We start from the raw sequence: 25,618 nt of genomic DNA on the forward strand, positions 1-25,618 counted from the left end.
TGCACAAGGAGATCGAGAACCACAGAATATCTGATTTGGAGCCATTTCTCAGAGATGGATATTTCTAACCATACTAGGCTTCTCAGATGAACAAATTAAATTCACATTTAAACTGTTTACAAGGGAAATCCTACTGCTAAGAATCCACAGGCATTTTCATGTGCAGAGCACTGTGCAAGGAGTAAAGGGGAAGCAATGGGAATCAAATAGAAAAAAATGCATTCTTTTAGACCGACCACTTCAACTTCTAGGATTGATTCTCTAAAACCAGCAAGGCTTGGTTGGTCACTGAATGGAACACTAACATGTTCCTATGCTGCATTTCTGGATGAACATTTATTTAATCCACGTGGAAAACGCACTGACAACTGGGTGTAGTGTTCAGCATTAGGGGTGACACATCTATTAGGGGTACCAACAGAGCACGCAATTTAAACTGCACAGATTTTGCTTTGACCTTAAATTTCCTTTTAGCTTTGCAAATTTGGGGTTAAACCCTGTGCCTCTGTCACCTCACCTGGAATATTGGAATTATAGGACTGACAACACCATGCTGTGGTAGGGATTAAATAAAGTAATACAGCATATGGAAACTCTCACCACTTAGCGCCTGCTACAGAAATGGAGTGAATAGTGATAGATGTAGTAATAGTAATAGCGTTAGTAGCTATTGTTATTTGAAATTACAGAAAAAGAGTCACTCTCAACTTTATATAACACCTTTTAGAGAGTCATAACACAACTATGTGTTAAAGTGCTTTGTAACTAAGCCCTTTGTGCAAATCAACAGCATAAAACTTTGCAGCCTTTCCTAACTTTAACTAGAGAATAATTGCCTTAAAATTAGAATACAAAATAAAACCATCTAAACCTTTCTACAGAATGATTGGGACTTAATGGTGCAGAAAGAGTAGGTGGGGTTTAATTTAATGCTCTAATTTAGCTCTCTGGGCTTTTGTAAAGAATAACTACAGGGTATCATTTTCATCATTAAGTGTGTCAGATTATCAGATGCCATATTTATGTACTGATTTCCATTTTCTTTTCAAAGTTTGGTTATTCCTTTATGTTCACTAGTCAAATAAAACAATGATATGCTAAAAAGAAGGCTTTGTGAAGTGAGTGACAATTTAATTTTCCCTCAGTGTTGGGTGGCTGCACAAGAAAATAAAGAACTGGAAAAAGCTGACAGAATCTTAAGTTGACTCAATTTATTTTCCAGTAGTTGCAGGGTGTATTAATTGTAACATTTCGGTTAATAAAAAATATTATGATAGGATGCTGATCTGGGTGATAAACGGACTTTTGATCAAATATGATGGTAAGATGCTATTTTTAAAACATAGGGAGGAAATAATCAGATTTCTTTTGTGGCTGGGACCATTCTAATGCATAAATTGGACTTGTCAAGGAGGGTGATAATTCTTTACTGTCACCAAGCTACCATTATCACCATTATTATTACTCATGGTGTTACCCCAGTTTCTATTCAACCTAAAGATGGTCCTTGTTCCATAGAAAGCTTACATGCTAAACTGTAAGCTTAGCAGGAAGATACAGAAACACTTGAACATCAGAAAGGATGGAAGGTACAGAAACACTCAAATACCAGAAAGAGCAAACTGACTATTATCAGATTAAGAATTACACTAATGGTTCTTAGCAATAAATTATCTTATTAAATACAACATACACACAGAAAAGTGCACAAATAATAAATGTGCAGCTCAATGAATGACCTGAAAGTTACTATAACCATCAGCTGGGCCAAGAATAGAGGCTTCCCTCCTTTTCCTAATTACACTTCCTGCTCCCCTAAAGTAGCTCAGATGGTGATTTCTAAAACTACCAATTAATAGGCCTGTTTTTGAACTTTGTAGGAATGAAATCATGCAATATGTATGCCTCAGCTGTCTAGCTTTTTTCCCTGAAAAGTGTATTTGTAAAACTCACTGGTGGTTTTGAGCATAAATAGTATTCTATTGTATATGACAGTTTACTTATGCCTTCTACTGTTGAAGGAGACTGAGTCATTTCCAATTTGAGGCTATCATGAATGTGTCTATGTTGAAAAGTTTCCTGTTCCAACTCGGGTCAAGTGGTGGGATTTCTGCAAATTAACAGTCAGATCAGCAGGAGAAAAGACAAAGTTTATTCACATGTGTACATGAGAGTTTCTCAATAAGTAAATCATTAAATAGCCAGAGATGAAAGTTTATAAGCCAATTTGACAAAGTTTGCAGGAGTGTTGGGTGTGGTGGGTGTTAGGGCTTCAGTGCGCAAGTATGGAAGGTTCTACTGAGTTTTTTGATGCTATTGGAAATGGGCAGTTTGTCTTCAAGACACCTTAATGGCAGCTGTATTTTCAGGAGGCTCTGCTTCAGTCTGATAAGGAAAGTTCAGATAAGACTTCTTTCTGTATCTCTGAAGCTCAAATGTTTTCACTTTAAAGCAACCTTTCTATCAATTCTGGGGGTCTGATTATGTCCTCATTATTTATGCGTGTCTCTGGGTACACATATGTATGCTTTCTCCTGGCTGTATATCTAGGAGGTAACTGCTGGGTAGAAGGATATGGTATGTTCAGCTTAAAGAGATACTGTCAAAATAGTTTTCCAAGGTAGTTGTACCAATTTGTACTCCCACCTGCAGTATTGAGTTCCAGTTGCTGGGTATACTGACCAAAATCACCAATATTGTCTATCCCAAGTCATTGTGATAGGATATAGTGGAACCACAGTGTATTTTAATTTGCATTTTTCTGATTTTTTAATGAGTTTTTTGTGCACGTTTTCCTATGTTTACTGGCTATTTGGATATCTTCTTTTGTGAAATGCCTGTTCAAGTCTCTTGGCCGTTTCTGCTTTCTTTTGAATTGCCTTTTACTGATTTGTGGCTCTTCATATACTCTAGACATATATATTTTGGAGTCCTTCCTCTATTGGCAATGTCTTCTTCCACTCTGTAGCATGCCATTTTATCTCTTAAGTAGTATCCTTTAATAAGTTCCTACTTTTAATAGAGTCCAATTTATCAATTTTTCCTTTATGATTACTGAAATTTGAGACCTGTTTATAAAATCTTTTCCTATTTCAAGGTCATGAACCTATTCTTTGAAATTGCCCTCTATAACTGAGCACTTGAGATGGAGCTAGTCTGAATTGAAATGTGCTATGAATATTAAACAAACACTGGATTTCAAGGACTTTATATGAAAAACTGATTGTAAGATATCTCATTAATACAATATTTTATACTGATTTTGAAGAGAGCAGCAACCAACCAGATAGGCATAAAGACTCCTTTAAACTGAAAACATATGGACAGATGCAGAAATAAATCTTTTATGATTTTCCCTTATCTGACTAACACAGAGCTTTTCAAGAGTCAGATGCTACAAACCCCTAACTCTGGTACTCCCCAGTTAAGGATGGCATCTGACCTTAAGCTACTAAAACTGTGTAAACAGAGCCTTATCAGAATCTTCTGTCCTTTCCCACTGAAGTCCTACCCACTCCCAAATCCCCCTTATTAAGTTTATATATAAACCCTTACTCTGGCTATTCAGAGAACTACTTATTGAATGCTTTCACATGTATGTGTAATAAACCTTTTCTCCTGTTAATCTGCTGCAATTAATTCATAGCCACCTAATCCCATTACTCAAACACAAGCTGGTAGGAAAAAAAAAAAAAGATCTCATCTACAATTACATGTTCAAAAGATGTTAATAATATTTCGGACGAGTGCGTGCATGTGTGCTAAGTCATTTCAGTTGTGTCTGGATCTTTGTGACCCAATGGACTATAGCCTGCCAGGCTCCTCTGTTCATGGGGTTTTACAGGCAAGGATACTGGAGTGGGTTGTCATTTCCACCTCCAAGGGATCTTCCCAACCCAGGGATCGAACCCAGGTCTCCTGCATTAGCAAGTAGATTCCTTACCACTGAGCCACCTGGGAAGCCCCATATTTTGGATACACTGGGCCAAATAAAATACATTACTAAACTTAATTTTACCTGTTTTTAAACTTTAAATGGGTTACTGGGAAATTTTAAATTATATATGTGACTCACATTCTATTTCAGTTGTTTTCTTCCTCTAGGTGTGATTGCTTTGCCTCTGGTAGGCAATCAGCATGCGGTCAGAGAGCTATCAGTGATTAGAATGGTTCAAAATAAATGTGTCTTGAGTCCTCCAGAGAACTGGTCTATTTTTGGTTAATTTTGCTGTCTAGGGTGTGGCACTTTGGAGCCTCCAATTTTTGTCCCCCAAGCCCATGAGACTGTCGGAGGCTATGTTCAGCTCTCCAGCCTCTCAGCGACTACTTACTGAAGTGGAATACTTTCTGAGAAAAGTGTCACAACATGCAGGTTTGCCTTTCCTGGCTTCCCTTCTTTTTTGGAGCAGGGCTCCATAAATTCTCACTGCCTTGGAGGTTTGCCAGTGGCTTCAATCAGATGATTCTCATATTTTGGCTTTTCTGGTTGTTCTCAGAAGGAAGTTCAGTGTGAAACAACCAAGCCTGCCATTGCCACAGGCAGAATTCATGTTAATTAATTTAAAAATATATCGTGCCTGTCATTTAACGTCGCAGGATTTTCATTATGGTTGATGTGGAGAACGGAGTTAGGGTTGTGGAGGAAAAGCAGTCCTAATCTCACTTCAGTCAAGGAAAATTTTATAGAAGATGGATGACTTTTAAAGTAGGGGATAGTGGTATGGTAATAATTTCAGAGTTAGGGAGTGTCACATAAAACTAGGAATAAATTCCATTTGATAATCGAGCTGACTAAATGAATAATGGAAATTCTAGCTAAAAGGAGACAAATGGATCATAAATCACATGCTAATTCTGAGTGATAGCATTGTTTGGGGTACCTTATTAAGAAGGAATTTAAGTTTACGGTGAGGCCCAGGGGCAAGAGGATTGTGATCCACTAGCAATGTAATGTCCGCTATGGACAAAGGAGGGGAGATAGTGGGTGTGAATCATAACATCCTAGAAATCACACGCTAGTGACTGAATTACCAGGCATCAAAAGCATGATGATATCGGCCTGTTCGTAAATTTAAATACTTTAGATTCATCATATAGTGGTTCCTAACACACCACCCAAAAGGTGTTGTTTTGGCATATTGATTATTTTGAGCTGAAGACACTTGAGAAATAATAGATTCAGGAGGTGTTCTCTGACCTCTTTCATTACCCTCAAAAGTAGGCAGAAATTGACTGTGAGGAAGGTGCCCTTACTGGTAAGGGTATGATTTAATCACGAGAAACTCTTATCAGGCCACACAGAGTACAGACAGGAATCTACATAACAAATTTTACTAAAACAACCCTTATCTTCCATTAGTTCCCCCATCTATTTACTCTCACATAGTTTACTATTTCTAAAGCTTAAACCCCTTTTCCTTTGTTTTGTTACTTGTCTACAGATTTATTTTTCTGTGTTAAGATGCTAGATAAGTTCCAAGTTTGAATCCCCGCTTTGAGTTTTACTCATTACTGAGTTTCTCCCATGTGTATGTGTAAAGCACACATAAATAAAGTTTGTATGCTTTTCTTTTGTAAATCTGTCTTTTGTCAGTTTAATTTTTAGGGCCCACTGCAGAACCTAGGGGTGTAGAGGAAAAAAGGATCTTTTTCTTCCCCTATAATCATATCATTTTAATCAGCTGCTGATCAATATTAAGCTGGTAGAAGTTCTTTAATGGAGGACTAAAGGACTTTATATTCAGCTATGATCTATTTTTGTACATATTTTGTACATATATAACATATATCTGTAATAAATGTTCTGCTGGGTCAGTGAATGTAATTTTCAAAATTATGGAAAACATTGAGCTGAGACAGAATAGGTTGGGGCTTCCCTGGTGGCTCAGATGGTAAAGATCTGTCTGCAATGCAGGAGATCTACGGGTTGGGAAGATCCCCTGGGGAAGGGTATGGCAGCCCACTCTAGTATTCTCGCCAGGAGAATTCCATGGACAGAGGAGCCTGGCAGGCTACAGTCCAAGGGGTTGCAAAGAGTTGGACATGACTGACCTACTAACATGCGAGCATGCACACACACACACACACACTCACACACACAGATGTGTGTGTCATAGACTGATGACAGAGCTGAGATTAAAAATGATCTTGATAGTTAAGGGTAGTTTAGACAGCAGTATCTCTTTTACAAGTATTTACCAAGATCCAGTTCTGTGTCAGATACTGCTATGAAATGCAATGATGGGCAAAAATAGAGTTACTACCCTTTTAGTGTCTCAGTGTGGATGGTGACACTAAAATCAGTCAGATAATCACAAAAATATGTAAGTTCTGTGAAGTTAAATGGTGCTATGATAAAACAGGGATAGGGACTTGAGGGCTCCTTAGGCGAAGTGTCACTTGAAACAAAATCTAATATATGGAAAGGTATTAACCAGGTAAGGTAGAAGGCAAAATAGGAGAAAATATTCTAGGAAGATGGAACAATGGGCAAAGACCCTGACGCAGGTAAACATGAGAAAAGGAAAGGAGGTCAGTGAGGCTGAAGCAAAATTGCCAGAGGGAAAATGGTGCCAAGTAAGACTGGCACAGTAGGCATGGGACAAGGATCTAGAGTATTGTCTTTACCCTATGGACAATGAAACGTAATCGAAGGGTTTAAATATGGGGGTGTCACAGTCAGATCTGTGCTTAGAAAAGGTTACTCTGACCACTCTATAGGGAATGAGTATGTGTTGTGGTGAAAAAGCACATGTGGATACTGACAGTCCACTTAGGAAACTATATCAATGGTCTAGGGAAAAGACGGTGATAGTTTAAGGTGACCAAAGACAAGCCACCAGAGGGATATGGGTACTAGAAAATGATTCAAGCTACACTAATACACACAGGTGCCCTTTTCATTAAGGGGACTGGAATGCAAAAGTAGGAAGTCAAGAAACACCTGGAGTAACAGGCAAATTTGGCCTTGGAGTACAGAATGAAGCAGGGCAAAGGCTCATAGAGTTCTGTCAAGAGAATGCACTGGTCATAGCAAACACCCTCTTCCAACAACACAAGAGAAGACTCTACACATGGATATCACCAGATGGTCAACACCAAAATCAGACTGATTATATTCTTTGCAGCCAAAGATGGAGAAGCTGTATAGAGTCAGCAAAAACAAGACCGGGAGCTGACTGTGGCTCAGATCATGAACTCCTATTGCCAAATTCAGACTGAAATTGAAGAAAGTGGAAAAAACCAGTAGATCATTCAGGTATGACCTAAATCAAATCCCTTATGACTATCCAGTGGAAGTAAGAAATAGACTTAAGAGACTAGATCTGACAGACAGAGTGCCTGATGAACTATGGACGGAGGTTTGTAACACTGTACAGGAGACAGGAATCAAGACCATCCCCAAGAAAAATAAATTCAAAAAAGCAAAATGGCTATCTGAGGAGGCCTTACAAATAGCTGTGAAAAGAAGGGAAGTGAAAAGCAAAGGAGAAAAGGAAAGATATACCCATTTGAATGCAGAGTTCCAAAGAATAGCAAGGAGAGATAAGAAAGCCTTCCTCAGTGATCAGTGCAAAGAAATAGAGGAAAACAATAGAATGGGAAAGACTAGAGATCTCTTCAAGAAAATTAGAGATACCAAGGGAACATTTCATGCAAAGATGGGCTTGATAAAGGACAGAAATGGTATGGACCTAACAGGAGCAGAAGATATTAAGAAGAGGTGGCAAGAATACACAGAAGAACTGTACGAAAAAGATTTTCACGACCAAGATAATCACGATGGTGTGATCACTCACCTAGAGCTAGACATCCTGGAATGCAAAGTAAAGAGGGGCTTAGGAAGCAACACTACGAACAAAGCAACTGTATTCCTAACAACCTAATAATATCCCTACTATCACTACAATCACTTTCTACCATTTAATGAAAATATCTGTGCCAGATGCCGCCTAAAACTCCTTATTCATATTATCTCATTTAATCCTGACAATGGCACTACAAAGTTAGACATTAAAATATAACCTCTATCTTTTTAGATAAACTAATTGAGGTTTAGAGAAATAATTTCATAAAGATACAGAGCTGGCATTTTCATTCCATTCACTGTACTTTTGACCAGTACACTGTATCACTTCCTAAAACCACATATTCTACTCTATGTCAATGAATCATAACTGATCTCTACAATTTTAACAAGTTCCTAAATCTTCAAATATGAAAATATATGAAATCCCGTATTTCCAGTGACAAAATGTATTCAATGTCATATTTACCAACTGTGTCAGTCAGAATAAGGCTAGGTTATTCTTGATAACAAAGCACCCCCCAAATCTCAACGGCTTAAAACAACAAAGGTTTATTTTTTGCTCATGTTAAATGTCCATAACAGATAAGCAAGAGAACTCTTTATTCACAGTCATTAGCAACCAGGCTGACAAAACAACCACCATTATGAATGTTTCTGGTAGTTGTCAGAGGAAAAGAAAACTCTGGAGAAAACAATAAAATGTTCTACCCAAATAATAACATAAGTCACCTTGCTCACAATTCATTGGCTAGAACTATTTAGGCTAATTGGCTCCACACAAAACGAAGTGGACTTAGAAGTGCAATCCAACAATGTGTTTGGGACTAGGAGAGCTGGGACTATCTGGCAAACGGCGTTAGTAACCACTACAGACCATGCACATGCAAGGAGGCCAGAAATCATGCACATATCTGTCGCTGAACAAACTTCAGAATTTATACCAAGAAGAATACTACTTCTTACATTAGCTTTTTAACTTAGCCCAAGTTGAGAGTATTAATATTTGAGAAGAGGAGAAATGTACAAAACATGCTGAATAAAGGTCTTCCCTATATATATATAAAGGTGTCATATGCATATCTGAGGTTATTGATATTTCTCCTGACAATCCTAATTCCAGCTTGTGCTTCATCCAGCCCAGCGTTGGATACTTATATGTACTTATATGTACTCTGCATATAAGTTAAACAAGCAGGGTGACAATATATAGTCTTGAGGTACTCCTTTTCCTATCTGGAACCAGTCTGTTATTTCATGTCCAGTTCTACCTGTTGCTTTCTGACCTGCATACAGATTTCTCAAGAGGCAGGTCAGGTGGTCTGGTATTCCCATCTCTTTCAGAATTTTCCACAGTTTATTGTGATCCACACAGTCAAAGGTTTTGGCATAGTCAATAAAGCACAAATAGATGTTTTTCTGGAACTCTCAGATATGCAGATGACACCACCCTTATGGCAGAAAGTGAAGAACTAAAGAGCCTCTTGATGAAAGTGAATGAGGAGAGTGAAAAAATTGGCTTAAAGCTCAGCATTCAGAAAACTAAGATCATGGCATCTGGTCCCATCACTTCATAGCAAATAGATGGGGTAACAGTGGAAACAGTGGCTGACTTTATTTTTCTGGGCTCCAAAATCACTGCAGCCATGAAATTAAAAGACGCTTACTCCTTGGAAGGAAAGTTGTAACCAACGTAGACAGCATATTAAAAAGCAGAGACATTACTTTGCCAACAAGGGTCTGTCTAGTCAAGGCTATGGTTTTTCCAGTAGTCATGTATAGATGTGAGAGTTGGACTATAAAGAAAGCTGCGTGCCAAAGCATGGATGGTTTTGAACTGTGGTGTTGGAGAAGACTCTTGGGAGTCCCTTGGACTGCAAGTAGATTGAATCAGCCCATCCTAAAGGAAATCTGTCCTGAGTATTCCTTGGAAGGACTGATGTTGAACCTGAAACTCCAATACTTTGGCCACCTGATGCAAAGAGCTGACTCATTTGAAAAGACCCTGATGTTGGGAGAGATTGAGGGCAGGAGGAGAAGGGGACGACAGAGGATGAGATGGTTGGATGGCATCACGGACTCAATGGACATGAGTTTGGGTAAGCTCGGGGAGTTGGTGATGGACAGGGAGGCCTGGTGTGTTACGGTCCATGGGGTCACAAAGAGTTGGACACGACTGAGCGACTGAACTGAACTGAATATATGTAGAGGGGCTTCCCTGATAACTCAGTTGGTAAAGAATCTGCCTGCAATGCAGGAAAGCCTGGTTCAATTCCTGGGTCAGGAAGATCTGCTGGAGAAGGGATAGGCTACCCACTCCAGTACTCTGGCCTGGGGAATTCCATGGACTGTATAGTCCATGGGGTCACAAAGAGTCGGACATGACTGAGCAACTTTCACTTCACATGTATGTAAAACATAATGTGAGTCATAATTATGTCTGGGATTGAAGCACTGGGCATGCAATATTAGTATATTTATTTGCAGTTGGGTTAGATACAAGTGCTTAGACAGAAAATATAACATTTCCCTTACAAGTTACACTATACCTAATTATGTTAAAAGTTATCATTGCTGAGCTGAGAGAAGATAATAGGAAACAAATCAAGTTTTATATTAGGCTTTGAAGATGATGATATTAGAGTAAAAACCATTTAGGTGCATTATAGAAATTTTACTCTGAAAATTCTTGACAATGGCAGTTCATCCTTGTCAAATTAACTAAGGTATGTTATTCAAATCTCAATTTTTTTTTATATAAAAGTACAAACCTCTTAAAAAGTTCTGCTTTCTGAGAAATATTTGTAATAATACAAAATAAAGCAGGTAATTCATCTTATTTCTTGCTATGATTCAAGAGCATTCAGTGCAAATTTGAACTACTTTTATCTTCTATCTGTGGACAAATTAATAGGTTTATTCATAAGTACGTCATGATCTTAATCGCAGAACTAAAAACCTGCAATGAAAATACGAAGGCCACACTTGGTAGTGGCATCTACAAAGTGTTTCACTGGAAATGGCTGTTAGAAGAAAACAATTTGTTGTTAAGTGATTTAAATGCCCAAAGAGAAAGGGCATGTGGTGTTAGTGTGCTTAAAACATAATTAAAATTTGCATTACAAATGCTAGTTTAAGAAAGAACTGATTTTAAAAGCCAATAATATTTCCTGTAAGGCTGTTGCTGTGATATTTTAGATGGTATTTTTTTTTTTCTAATTTGAAAGCTACATATTTTAATAGAGAACAGTTCAAAATGTTTTTAAGGTCAAACTGGAAATATGTTGATGATTTAAAAATGCAAGGAAAGTGCTTTATTATATTATACTACCAGAGTGTTATTGTAGTTTAAAAATATCATTAAATCAGCACAAACCCACACTTATCATTTCCTGCACATTTTTCACGCTGAGCTGCCTTCTGACTATGAGTAATCTGTTAATCTGCTCTTTGCCTTACAATCCGTCAAAGTGACAGATTCATTCCTTCTCTAATACATAATATCTTCATTTACTGTATGCCTTGCTGCATCTTTCTTTTTTGCTAGCACTGAAATTTAGAAGATTACAAGCAAATTGAGAGAATGTCACATGGTGGTTGTTCTTGTTTGTTTCCCATTTCTTCTATTATTTCAGCAGAAGAAACTAAGACTTTCTGGACTCTTAATGTGACTTACTAGTATTTCCAAAAGGCAGGCAATTTCAGGTTTCAATAAAAGTACTGTGAAAGAGGTCAGAAGAGGGCAAATGGTAAAATACAAAGTAACTGCACCCTTCACTAAGTTAAAGTACTGACCAAAATGGAATTTTCTTGCAACGCTAGTGGCCAGTGAATAGATTCTCACTTTCCATCTCCAAACCTGTGATGTACAGAAAAAGATATCACAGGGGGAAAAAAGGAAGGAAGGAAGAAAAGGCCATACATCCAGTAGTTTAAGGATGAATTGCCCCCTTCAAAGACAGGGTTTCATTAGCACAAACATCACTGTTTAATTGAAAGCTACACAGATTTTATTGAAAATGAGACCTTCATTTTTATCATGATTTTCATTGACATCAGTTCAGTTCAGTTCAGTTGCTCAGTCATGTCCAACTCTTTGCAGTCCCATGAATCGCAGCACGCCAGGCCTCCCTGTCGATCACCAACTCCTGGAGCTTATTCAAACTCATGTTCATCGCATCAGTGATGCCAGTCAACCATCTCATCCTCTGTCATACCCTTCTCCTCCTGCCTTCAATCTTTCCCAGCATCAGGGTCTTTTCAAGTGAGTCAGTTCTTTGCATCAGGTGGCCAAAGTATTGGAGCTTCAGGTTCAACATCAGTCCTTCCAAGGAATACTCAGGACAGATTTCCTTTAGGATGGGCTGGTTGTATCTTCTTGCAGTCCAAGGGATTCCCAAGAGTCTTCTCCAATACCACAGTTCAAAAGCATCTATTCTTTGGTGCTTTTTCATCTATTTCTCACCAACTTTTTCACTCTCCTCTTTCACTTATATCAAGAGGCAGCCTTCGGAATGGGAGAAAATAATAGCAAATGAAGCAACGGACAAACAACTAATCTCAAAAATATACAAGCAACTCCTATAGCTCAACTCCAGAAAAATAAATGACCCAATCAAAAAATGGGCCAAAGAACTAAATAGACATTTCTCCAAAGAAGACATACAGATGGCTAACAAACACATGAAAAGATGCTCAACATCACTCATTATCAGAGAAATGCAAATCAAAACCACTATGAGGTACCATTTCACGCCAGTCAGAATGGCTGCAATCCATAAGTCTACAAGCAATAAATGCTGGAGAGGGTGTGGAGAAAAGGGAACTCTCTTACACTGTTGGTGGGAATGCAAACTAGTACAGCCACTATGGAGAACAGGGTGGAGATTCCTTAAAAAACTAGAAATAGAACTGCCTTATGACCCAGCAATCCCACTGCTGGGCATACACACTGAGGAAACCAGAAGGGAAAGAGACACGTGTACCCCAATGTTCATCGCAGCACTGTTTATAATAGCCAGGACATGGAAGCAACCTAGATGCCCATCAGCAGATGAATGGATAAGAAAGCTGTGGTACATATACACAATGGAGTATTACTCAGCCATTAAAAAGAATACATTTGAATCAGTTCTAATGAGATGGATGAAACTGGAACCTATTATACAGAGTGAAGTAAGCCAGAAAGAAAAACACCAATACAGTATACTAATGCATATATATGGAATTTAGAAAGATGGTAACAATAACCCTGTGTATGAGACAGCAAAAGAGACACCGATGTATAGATCAGTCTTATGGACTCTGTGGGAGAGGGAGAGGGTGGGGAGATTTGGGAGAATAGCATTGAAGCATGTATAATATCATGTATGAAACAAGTCGCTAGTCCAGGTTCGATACACGGTACTGGATGCTTGGGGCTGGTGCACTGGGACGACCCAGAGGGAGGGGAGGGGAGGGAGGAGGGTGGAGGGTTCAGGATGGGGAACTCGGGTATACCTGTGGTAGATTCATTTCGATATTTGGCAAAACTAACACAATATTGTAAAGTTTAAAAAAAAAAAAAAAAAGAGGCTCTTCAATTCTTCACTTTCTGCCATAAGGGTGGTGTCATCTGCATAGCTGAGGTTATTGATATTTCTCCTGGCAATCTTGATTCCAGCTTGTGCTTCATCCAGCCCGGCATCGCTCATGATGTACTCTGCATATAAGCTGAATAAGCAGGGTGACAATATACAGCCTTGACGTACTCCTTTCCCAATTTGGAACCAGTCTGTTGTTCCATGTCCAGTTCTAACTTGCTTCCTGACCTGCATACAGATTTCTCAGGAGGCAGCTCAGTTGATCTGGTGTTCCCTTCTCTTTAAGAATTTTCTATAGTTTGCTGTGATCCACAGTCAAAGGCTTTGGCATAGTCAATAAAACAGAAATAGATGTTTTTCTTGAACTCTTGTGCTTTTCTGATGATCTAGTGGATGTTGGCAATTTGATGTCTTGCTCCTCTGCTTTCTCTAAATTCCAGTTTGAACATCTGGAAGTTCACGGTTCATGTATTGCTGAAGCCTGGGTTGGATAATTTTGAGCATTACTTTGCTAGCGTGTGAGATGAGTGCAATTGTGTGGTAGTTTGAGCATTCTTTGGCATTGCCTTTCTTTGGGATTGGAATGAAAATGAATGAAAACTGACCTTTTCCAGTCCTGTGGCCACTGCTGAGTTTTCCAAATTTGCTGGCATATTGAGTGCAGCACTTTCACAGCATCATCTTCCAGGATTTGAAATAGCTCACCTGGAATTCCATCACCTCCATTAGCTTTGTTCATAGTATTGCTTCCTAAGGCCCACTTGACTTCGCATTCCAGGATGTCTGGCTCTAGGTGAGTGATCACACCATCGTGGTTACCTGGGTCATGAAGATCTTTTTTGTACAGTTCTTCTGTGTATTCTTATCACCTCGTCTTAATATCTTCTGCTTCTGTTAGGTCCATACTTTTCTGTGCATAATTGTGCCCATCTTTGCATGAAATGTTCCCTTGGCATCTCTAATTTTCTTGAAGAGATCTCTAGTCTTTCCCATTCTATTGTTTTCCTCTATTTCTTTGCATTGATCACTGAGGAAGGCTTTCTTATCTTTCCCTGCTTTTCTTTGGAATTGACATCAGGCCAGGCTAGATCTCAGGTTTCCTGTTCTTTGTTATTTCAATAATACAAATGGCTCTGATGCTTAAAAATTGTTCACTATTAATTCAACAGAAGATATTTTACCCTCCCTTCATTTCTTGCTTTAATTCAGTTGCTTATTAGTCTATACATTCTACAAATATAGAGAATTAGGAACTGAAAAGGGCTTCCCTGTTGGCTTAGCTGGTAAAGAAGACACCTGACAACACAGGAGACATAAGAGACACAGGTTCAGTCCCTGGGCTGGGAAGATCTCCTGAAGAAGGAAATGGCAACCTGCTACAGTATTCTTCCCTGGAAAATTCCACTGATAGAGGAGTCTAGTGGGCTACATTCCATGGGGTTGCAGAGCTGGACATGACTGAGCATATACACATATACACACAAGAATTGGAAAATATGAGAATATGTATAATTCTAGCTAGTTTCCTCATCTCAAATAAGTGATAAAGGTCATTATCTACAAGTAACCATTTAGCTTCAGTTCTTACTAATCCCAGTTTTCACATAATAAAACAAAGGTCACTATTGTTACCCTCAAAAGTTAAAAGCCAAGTTGTTTACCACAAAATATGAGAAACTGCCTTCTAACCACTCTTGTTCCAGCACATATATACGTTCTTGTTTCAGCACATATGTAATTTTCTTCCATGCATACACCCAACACCCATCAGCATTTTCTTGTCCTAAGCACGAAATTACATCTGATTTGTCTTAACGAATAGCAAGGGAGCTGAAGGCTTTTAAAAATCAATGGACAAGAAAGAGTCAATAGAACAATAATGTTAGTGTTAATTCAATCAAATCCAGCTAAAAGTCGCTTGCCTTTTCTCCTTCAAGTAATTTTAAATAGGTTGGACATTTGACTTGTATGATATTTATTATACTGAGTAGGTTTTTATGAGATAATGAACAGCAAAATATGAAGCTGTAAAGTCTGGTAAACATAATATATTGCTAGAGTGAAAAATTATGTACTCTAACGTTAATCAGTAATATTTTTGGTTAACAAGAGAAATAAAAGAATTAAAGGGAAGAAGTAAAACCAACTGCCAACAAAAGCTGTTTGTGAGTGGGTACTCCTAAAGGAAATCGACCCTGAATATTCATTGGACGATTAATGCTGAAGCACCAATACTATGGCCACTCGATGAGAAGAGCGGATTCACTGGAAAAGACCCTGATGCTGGGAAAGATTGAGGGCAGCAGGAGAAGGGGTGACAGAGAATGAGATAGTTGGATGGCATCATCAACTCAATGGACACGAGTCTGAGCAAACTCCAGGAGATGGTGAATGACAGGGAAGTCTGACGTGATGCAGTCTGTGGGGTCACAGAGCTGGACACGACTCAGCAACTGAACAACAACAACAGGTTTGGAAAAAGCTATCATTTCTATGTGCCAGGTATGGATAAGGCTCCCGAACTCCAAGGCAACTTTCTTAAAGCAGTCACAGTCTGCTGTGATGACAGGCAGGGCACGGACTGCCAGTCCTGGGAGGCCACAAACTCATGAAGGGAATATTAAAGTCATCGCTCCATGGTGCTCTGCACACAGTGGGTGCTTCAAAAATACTCACTGAATGTTACTTCATCCTGAGGTATGAACTGCAGCACACTTTCAGTTGTTACCTGTTACAGTGATTGCTTGTTTAATAGCCAGGGGAGCTATTCTGGGTGAGGTAACAAAGTGAATGGTAAGGCAGAGTCTATGGACGCGACTGGCCATAGATATTTAACCAAAGTCATGGTCTTCCGTGTCTTAGGTTCACATCATTATCCTGAATCTCAGCCTGTATTCCTCTCTTCTTTCCCTCAGACAGAATACAGGTGAATGTTATAAACTGGAATTAGCACTTCGATTTTTTAAAAGGTGCTCATTACTCTAGAAGAGGAATCTGAATCTTTTAATTAAAAGCTGAAACTGTAAAATGTTGGAATGGTAAATAATTCCTTTAGTAATTACCTTCTTTACACTGGCCCTGGGCCAGAGGTACTCTGAGTTCATCATCTGGATGGATAATGGTGACTGGGTACGCCTGGGTAATTGCAGAACCCCACATTTTTTACAGTTAAAAGTGCTAAGATTCTTCAGGGATCTTAAAATTTTTCAGGGATGTAGAAGTTTTGGGGAGGTGGAAGGGGAAGATGTAATACGTTGTTCGGAAACTCTTGCGGAAAAGGGTTTTGTGAATTTGTAATTCTGGAAAACATAAAAATACCTAAAATATTCAACGAGTATTTCCCCAGCCCTAATGGCTTAAGACTTTCTTGGAGTACAGCTGGAAAATTAGGAGACTCAGGTTGAAGAGTTAAGCCCCAGTAGCCCGAGAGAGGAGAAGGCAATGGCACCCCACTCCAGTACTCTTGCCTGGAAAATCCCATGGATGGAGGAGCCTGGTAGGCTGAAGTCCATGGTGTTGCTAAGAGTTGGACATGACTGAGCAACTTCACTTTCACTTTTCACTTTCCTGCATTGGAGAAGGAAATGGCAACCCACTCCAGTGTTCTTGCCTGGAGAATCCCAGGGACGGGGGAGCCTTGGTGGGCTGCTGTCTATGGGGTCCCACAGAGTTGGACACAACTAAAGCGACTTAGCAGCAGCAGCAGCAGCAGCCCGAGAGACGTGATCAGAGAGCACGCAGGCATCTCAACTGAGAAGCTGAAGGAGGACTGGTGGGTGCCCAGGAAGGCAGGGCTACAAAGGACAAGTGGAGAGAGTGAAGAAAAAGAAATATGGGTCCAGTGGCAGGGGTGGTGCCCAGTCCTCTGGGGTGACAGCCAGTTAGGGCCTGGAGCAGGGTGATTTGAGCAGGTATGCACTCGAGTTAACAGGCTCTGGTAGAATAAATGACCAAACCAGGCCTGAAAGTAGGCTGGGCAGGCCAAATGAAAAGAGCAGAGGAGGAAGGAAAAGTGACGGGACAGGGAACGCCTGTCCAGCCCTGCTGGTGAAATGCTCGGCCCTCTGAAACACAAGGGGAATGGTGGCCCTACAATTGAGTAGGGCATGGTTCTAGCTTCAGAGTGGTCAGCAGGGAGACACAGGATGATTCCCCAGGGATTCCATTTGTTACCGAGGGTGCCTTTGGCTCAGGTCTTCACTGGGGTAGGGCTAGAGACACCATTCTGAGCCTGGCCATTGCTGTAGACCGAGGAGGAAAGGGGCCCAGCTAAGTCTCTCTGTACAGGTGTTTTTAAAGTCTGCTGTGAAGGTTAGACCAGTGAACCAAAGACCCCTCCAGAAGCATGAGGGGTAGGGAGTCACTTAAGTTAATAGTGTACCTGCACCACAGGCTCAGATTTGTCCCCCAACCGCCCCCGCCATATACACGTATATTTTTTTCCCCTTCTTTTCCATTTGCCTATCCAGATTCTGTTCATTGGTGAAGCTTTAAACACACATTCTACAGAAGTGCCAACCCAAGCAGGTTTCTAGCCACTGGCACTCTCTATAAGATGGGCTGCTGCTGCTAAGTCACTTCAGTCGTGTCCGACTCTGTGCAACCCCATGGACGGCAGCCCACCAGGCTCCGCCGTCCCTGGGATTCTCCAGGCAAGAACACTGGAGTGGGTTGCCATTTCCTTCTCCAATGCATGAAAGTGGAAAGTGAAAGTGAAGTCGCTCAGTCATGTCCAACTCTTTGCGACCCCATGGACTGCAGCCTGCCAGGATCCTCCATCCATGGGATTTTCCAGGCAAGAGTACTGGAGTGGGTTGCCAGGCATGAATAGGCAAATATGGGTAAGCAATTTCCATTAAGAATACAGAGAAAAGTCTCAAATTCAGTAAAAAGTCTCTATTTAAAGGGTTAAAATGACACATTTTAACCAGACACTTTAGATAACACATATCTTCTAAGCTAAGTTAAGTCACTTCAGTCGTGTCCGACTCTGTGCAACCCCATAGACGGCAGCCCACCAAGGCTCCCCCGTCCCTGGGATTCTCTAGGCAAGAATACTGGAGTGGGTTGCCATTTCCTTCTCCAATGCATGAAAGTGAAAAGTGAAAGTGAAGTCGCTCAGTCGTGTCCGACTCCTAGCGACCCCATGGACTGCAGCCTACCAGGCTCCTCCGTCCATGGGATTTTCCAGGCAAGAGTACTGGAGTGGGGTGCCATTGCCTTCTCCTAAGGGATCATTTAAAACAACTCATGATCAAGAGGGAGGGGGCATATGTCTACCTATGGTTGATTCATGTTGATACATAGCAGAAACCAACACAATATTGTAAAGCAATTATCCCTCAATTAAAAATAAATAAATTTTAAACAAATTCATGAGAGAGATTTCGTTTGTTACAAGTAACTCCAGACTCCTTCAGGAGAGAAAAGTATATAGGTGCCCCTGGGTTCCAGCTAGCAGTTAAGTGTTCAGTGATGTAGCTAGTGTAGAGAGATGGGGGGGGGAGTCATTTCTGTGAGGTGAGATTCAGTGAATTCCGCAATTCCTAAGAGTCTCCTCTGTGCTTGGCACTGTTTCAAGAGCTAGGGATACAGTGAGCAAGAAAGATATAGGCCCTATGCTCATGTAGTTTACATTCTAGCATATTCTCAAGGGGCGTGAATGTGTGTGTGTCTGTGTGCAATAAGCAACAAGTAAGTAAGTGGTATCAGGTAGTGAAATGTACTATAGTGAAAACAAAAACAGACTGTAATGAGGCTTCCTGGGGCTACTTTGGGTTAGGTGTTTAGAAAGGGGGCCTCTGAGGAGTTGAAACTTAGATGGAGACCTGAATGACAGGAAGAGGCTATGGCCCTTCTAGGCTAGGGAACACCAGGTGCAGAGGCCATCTCATGCAAAGCTCTTATGGTGAAACCAAGTCTGGAGTATCTGAGAGAAAGAGGCAGGACTGCGGCATTTGAGTCAAGGTACATGATAGCAGGAAACACAGTGTGAGTGATGGGCATTCAGGAGAAGGAGACAACCCGACCCAAAAAGCAAAGGGACACCTTCGGGAGGTTTTACATTGGGGGAAGCTTCAGTCCATTTTAGGGGTAGCAGCACCACACTGGTTGCTGAGTGAAACAAAGGGGCCAAAGGAGCAGAGAAAGCAGGTAGGAAGCAATGGTATCTGTCCAGGTGAGAGTTTGTCCAGGTGAGAGATGACGGCTATTTGGGCAACAACTGTAGCAGTAACAAGAGGGCAGTGGCTACATCTGGCATATACTATGATTGGAGGCAGTACCAGTACTACTTGCTGAGGCTGAACATGGGGTTAGAGAGAGAAACCAGGTATTGCTCTTGGTTTCTGGCTGGAGTAAAAGGGGGATGAAGGTGGCATTTTTGAGATGGAGAAAACTGAAGAAAGAACAGATGTGCAGAGGTAAAGAAAACAAAGTTATGTTTTGCAATGGATTTGAGGTACGCATTAGAGATCTCAGTGGATTGGACATCTGTCAAATTGGCAGCTTGGACAGATGAGTCTGGAATTCAGAGGCGAGGCAGGATTGGACATATAATTTTGAAAGTCATTAGAATATAGAAGGTATTGGAAACTACTATTAAAGATACAGTATAAATAACACTTTATATATACTTTATATATTAAAGATTAGGGCCATTCTAATGGTTATCACTGTCTATGGCTCTCCAGGTTGGCAGGGAGTGGAACATGCATGAAAATTAAACTTTGTCCAAACAAGAGCCTTTCACAAAAACCCAATTTTATCCTGAGAGTAAATAAAGCAATGCCACTGTCCTTCTATTTGCAGAAAGGGAAGTGGGCAACTCTTGTAAGGATGAGGGAAAATATTTGAAACGTAACTGGCTAACATTCAGGATGCAGAATTTCATCTCTTCATGGCATCTGGGCATGCCTCTCTGTTCCCTCCCTCAATGTACATTGTGATGGAGCCCTTACCCCGTCAGGCTGTGCTGAGCACCACAGGGAGGAGAGGCACCACCCCATCCCCATGGCATCGGGGAACACCGCGACGGCTCCTCAGTCAAGGAGCTGAACTCAGATCCAGGGTTCAGAGTATGCAGAGTGAAAGTGAAAGTGTTAGTAGCTTAATCATGTCTCTTTGCAACCCCATGGACTGTAGCCCTCCAGGCTCCTCTGTCCAAGGGACTTCTCAGCCAAGAATACTGGAGTGGGGAGCCATTTCCTTCTCCAGGAGATCTTCCTGACTCAGGGATTGAACCTGGTCTCCTGCAATGCAGGCAGAGTCTTTACCAGAATCTGAGCCACCAAGGGACCCCCAGTATGGAGAGTCACCCCCTTGAAAGAAGCAGGTGTGAATTTGTGGGAAGGGGATTATGAAATGAGGGGCACTAATATTGATAGCTTTTCCTACGTAAACCTATCGAGAGAAATGATGAAAGTAAAAACGATGCCTTTGGTTTTACAAACAAATCATTAAGATTTAATGCTAAAGTATGTGCTGTGGGAGGCAGCATAGTGTAGTGGCTAAAAGTGTAGATACCAAAGTCAAGGAGTCTGAAATCAGCTCTCAGCAATGACATTTGTTGACAGGGTGACTTTCAGTGAGCTCATTAACTTCTTGAAACCGCATCTGTACAGTGGGATTAATAACAATTCACCTCATTGGATTGTTGCTGGGATGAAGTAAGACAACATTTTTGAGTTGCACACAGAAAGCATTATCTGAGTATTTCATAAAGTAAACAAACACTCAATGTCATTGATGTAGAGATAAGAAAATTTAAGTTGATAGAAGTCAAGTGCTTTCAAATTTGGGTCTGTCTGACTTCACTAAACTACAGAAATGCTTGAAAGAATGTCCTGGTATCTATAATTTATTTTGAAATGGATCAAAACTTATGTGGATTGGTGGATGGACATAAGAGTAGATAGGTGATTAAAAATTTCAATAAAATACTAATTGTAGGCTCTAGGTGAGGACATATGACTGCTACCTGTAAAATTTGCTGTACATGTCATTTTTTTTCATAATAAAATATTGTGGTGATAAAACCAAAATAAAGCAAAAAAGATTTAATCCCAAAATACAGATAGTAAGAAAAAAGCAATGACATTACATTTAGAGAAACTGTGTGCACAGTTAATCAGGAAATCCTCTGTGGTGCTTTGGTCTAAGGAGGAATATTCCAATATGACTTGTTTTAAAATGATTCAAACTTAATCATTTAAAGAGAAACATGACATTCAAGTTCTGTATTTAATTTTATTTATTTATTATACATTTTCTCTCTCTTGTGTTGGTGGGGGGAAAAAACCTTAAGCACGAGAAGAGAAGCTCACCAGGCAGAGTCCCGACAATTGGACAGAAAAGAAAAATGAAGCCATTGTGGTCAGCCCAGAGCAGCACCTGTAGGTTACAGTGCCAGGCCAGCTTGCCTCAGTCAGGCCAGCTGAGCCAGCATGAACTGAGGTCAGCAGTTATTAATCATCTGTCAAAGTCTGCAGGGATTTATCAGATAATTATAGTTATAAGTACATTCATATCACACAAACATGTGGCAAGGCTGCAAGGGATTCAAGCCCTAACACAATCTGCAATGACATTTTGAAAACTATGGATAAATGCTAAATCATAAAGCAAACACTTTAGAAAGAAAACCATGCCATTCATGACTGTTTGCGCAGTCTAGAATTATTTTCCATATTGTTTATTTCTATAAACATTTGAGACCTTACAGAGCCTTTGACTACCTTCCCTCCTCTTTAATTTTCTTATGACTTGTAAAAACAGCAAATGTGATCATCATTTGAAACGAAACACTGGTTATTGACTCCATCCATATGAACAGACAACCAGAATGTAATCACAGCTTACTTTATAAAACCCATCCCTGAACAAAAATATCTCGAGTTGTTCTGAAGAATCTACATAAACACATAAATAGATGTGCCTGAGGGACAGCTCTAAACCCTACAAACCAATAGATGGCATTTTAAAATAAATGACTGAAGACTGTGAACAGCATCCATTTTGCTCAGTATGGCAGCATGTAAGTTTACATGCTAGGAAACATTTCTCAATATGAATGAACTGTGAAATTGTTTCCTCCTACCCAACACTCCTGTAAATTGTATTAGATTATGTTAGCCCTTTCTGCATCTTGTCATAACAGGCTGTCAGTGCCCCAAGAGACAGTGTGGGTGAACAAAGGAGGCAAGGGCCCCAGCAACTGAGATGCTAAGTATCAATTGGTATGTTAGGCAAAAATAATGGAAAATATCACTCCCCTCACGCCTACCAAAGCAAGGGAGAGTGACTTCTGCAAACCTAAACACACAAAGAGATGAGGTGAACCATGTGTATTTCAGTCCCTAGACTGTAAACATTTCAGGAAAGGATTACCATTTTATCCCACAGCATCCAATGTCAAGCACTGCCCTATGAGTGCAAGTGAACGCTTTATTTAGAGGGAACCAATATATGAATATATGCAGTGTTTTAGCCATTTTAACCCTAGAGATTACTTTTCAAAACACAAATTTGTCTGATTTGTGGACTGCATACTATCTTTAATTTTACTCATCAACACATAAAACTAAGAAGGTAAATATGGTACAGAAATAAAAGTCTTTCCAGGATAAAAAGTAAATAAAAGACTTTAGGGATATTGGTTATTCTGTTACATTAGTAAAGCTAACTGAAAGTTGACTCATGTGGGTATGAGTACATATGATGTTAAGTCTCTGGAGTAGTTGCAGATATTTCACTGAAACTAATGTGGCCATTTTACCTCCCAAAGGGCACCATCACATGCTTCTCTTGGTGGACCTGCACAGACACACGTTCCCCATCCCCACTATGTTTGCATTATTTTGATCACAACAGCACTTAATTCAGGAAGTGAAGGGCCTACCTGCTTCTCACGTATTGTTCAGAGCCTCTGCATACCAAGCTTTCAAGATTCAAGCTACATGCTTGTGTATCTAAGGGGGCAGACTCAGAGACTTATCTTTCCATTTCTTAGTTTTTCAGTAGTCATTATCAGTATCTTTTAACTTTAAATTTTAACTTTAAAGTTTGGTGTTTTAGGGTCTAAAGCATGGGATACTTATAAGGAATATAATAAAGATGAATCTTAAGAATCATTGCTTCAGAGAAGGCAATGGCAACCCACTCCAGTACTCTTGCCTGGAAAATCCCATGGATGGAGGAGCCTGGTGGGCTGCAGTCCATGGGTTCGCAAAGAGTCAGACACTACTGAGCAACTTCACTTTCACTTTTCACTTTCATGCACTGGAGAAGGAAATGACGGGGGAGCCTGGTGGGCTGCTGTCTATGCAGTTGCACAGAGTCGGACACGACTGATGCGACTTAGCAGCAGCAGCATGCTGACCTCATAATTTTATCATCTTCTTTATTTATGGCCCAATAATGCCTTTTTGCCAATTCTCCAAGCTACTGGATTCATTTATGAGCAAAGAATTAAGCCATGTAATCTGTAGGCTTTCTGAACAGCTATATAATTTTCTAGGACTGGTGAATAACCTGCTGGAAAATGGGATTGGTGGCATTTGATTTTTTGCTTTGAAATTTGACTTTTAGTTTTATTATGCAAAAGTGTAATTAATTTTTCCTAAATGAACAAACATTTAATTGGTTAAATGAAATATGCTGTCTGTTTAGTTGGTGAATTTTCTTATATTCTATTTTTGGGAATCAAATTTTAAAAGAGATATTTAAAATCATACACTACCACACCTAAACATTAATTAATATATTCAACATTATGAAGTATGTTTCCTATACAGGGCACTGTTCCCTTTAATAGTAAAACTGGTTTTCATATGGAAAGTCTATAATGAGTCCCATCAAAGTCACAGACTCATAAATCTGGAAGTAACCCCAGATAATTTGTAACTGAAATACTTTCCTTTACACATGAGGGTGTTCTTGTTATCAGATGAGGTCTGAACAGGTTGAGAGGCTCACCTGAGATCATACACTGGGTTAGTAGCAGAGGTAGGATGAAAACTAAGCCCCTGTTTTCCTTTCACTGAAACAAAATGCTCCACTTTCTAACATAACTTTCTATCATGTTCATTTACTCAGCTTACAAGTTCTGACTATTATAATTTGGACCAAAGTTAGGGCTTCCCTAGTGGCTCAGATGGTAAAGCGTCTGTCTGCAATGCAGGAGACCAGGGTTCGATCCCTGCGTTGGGAAGATCCCCTGGAGAAGGAAATGGCAGCCCACTCCAGTATTCTTGCCTGGAAAATCCCATGGACCACAAAGCCTAGTAGGCTACCGTCCACGGGGTTGCAAAGAGTTGGACACTACTGAGCGACTTCACTTAGACTTCCAGCTATCTTGAAAGTTTATTCATATAGAGATAGTCTATTGGTCAAATCTAGATGAGCTGCAAATTAGGAAAGACATATTCACGTATCAAGAGAGAACTATTCTGAAGAATAAACATCCTTCTATATACACTGAAATTACAGTCTCAATTTTCAACTCCTTATTATATCTATTTATGATAGTGACAATTCTGCCTACTAGGTAACATGCAAGAAAGACAGATTGAGTATATAGACAACCAGAAACACTTAGAAGAGATTACTAATAAAGAATACTTATGAACATTCTGGGCTCCATTAAAAGTCCTGTAAAACATGTAGATGGTTTTCTGGTAGCCATGTTAGTTTGACATGGCTTGGTTGGTTGGTTCTTCATTGCTGATTGGACCAGAAGTGAATACTTGGCCCAAGCTAGGCCAACCATATTCTTTCTCCAGGAAAGGAGGAACTGCGATTCAGGCATAGACTGTCAGCCTCAGCATTATTCTGAACTGTAATATGTAAACTCAAGATAGCCATATGTGACTGAGAAGTAAAGAAAGCTGGTGCTTGGAAGAATGGAGCAGATAGGAAGAAGTAAACAGAGATGGGGTGTAGGATACTGCCTACCTGCCTCTCTGCTTTCTAGTTCCCTATACAGATCCCTCCTGAGGCCTGGCTGCCCTTGGCTTCCAGGGTACAGCCCTGTATTCTTATTTAACAAATCCTTCCTGTCTGTTTCACTCAGATGAGAGAGCTTGATAATGAGAAGCATTTAGATAATGAGTTGTACTGTAATAACTAAGATGCTGAGGGTGGTTTTCAGTAAATTCCTAGTATTTAATAAATAGTAATAAAGTGATATTGAATTATATGGATAAACTGTCAATAGTTTATTTAATTATTT

At 40.0% G+C, this 25,618-nt stretch overlaps 1 protein-coding gene across 6 annotated transcripts in view; it reads right to left on the reverse strand.

The window, feature by feature from the left end:
• Positions 1 to 25,618, reverse strand: part of C22H3orf67 (chromosome 22 C3orf67 homolog) — a 267,751-nt gene that overhangs the window by 36,020 nt on the left and 206,113 nt on the right. Inside the window, exon 16 of one of the 6 annotated variants that reach the window (XM_027523122.1) lies at positions 12,274 to 12,314. The exons of the other annotated variants lie outside the window; for them this stretch is intronic. Coding sequence (XP_027378923.1) covers positions 12,281 to 12,314 — 34 coding nt within the window. The 3' untranslated portion in view covers positions 12,274 to 12,280. Of the gene's footprint in view, positions 1 to 12,273; positions 12,315 to 25,618 lie in introns of those variants that run through there. 6 annotated transcript variants of the gene reach the window in all.

Source organism: Bos indicus x Bos taurus, chromosome 22 (genome assembly GCF_003369695.1).
Source record: "Bos indicus x Bos taurus breed Angus x Brahman F1 hybrid chromosome 22, Bos_hybrid_MaternalHap_v2.0, whole genome shotgun sequence".
Classification (NCBI taxonomy): Eukaryota; Metazoa; Chordata; class Mammalia; order Artiodactyla; family Bovidae; genus Bos; species Bos indicus x Bos taurus.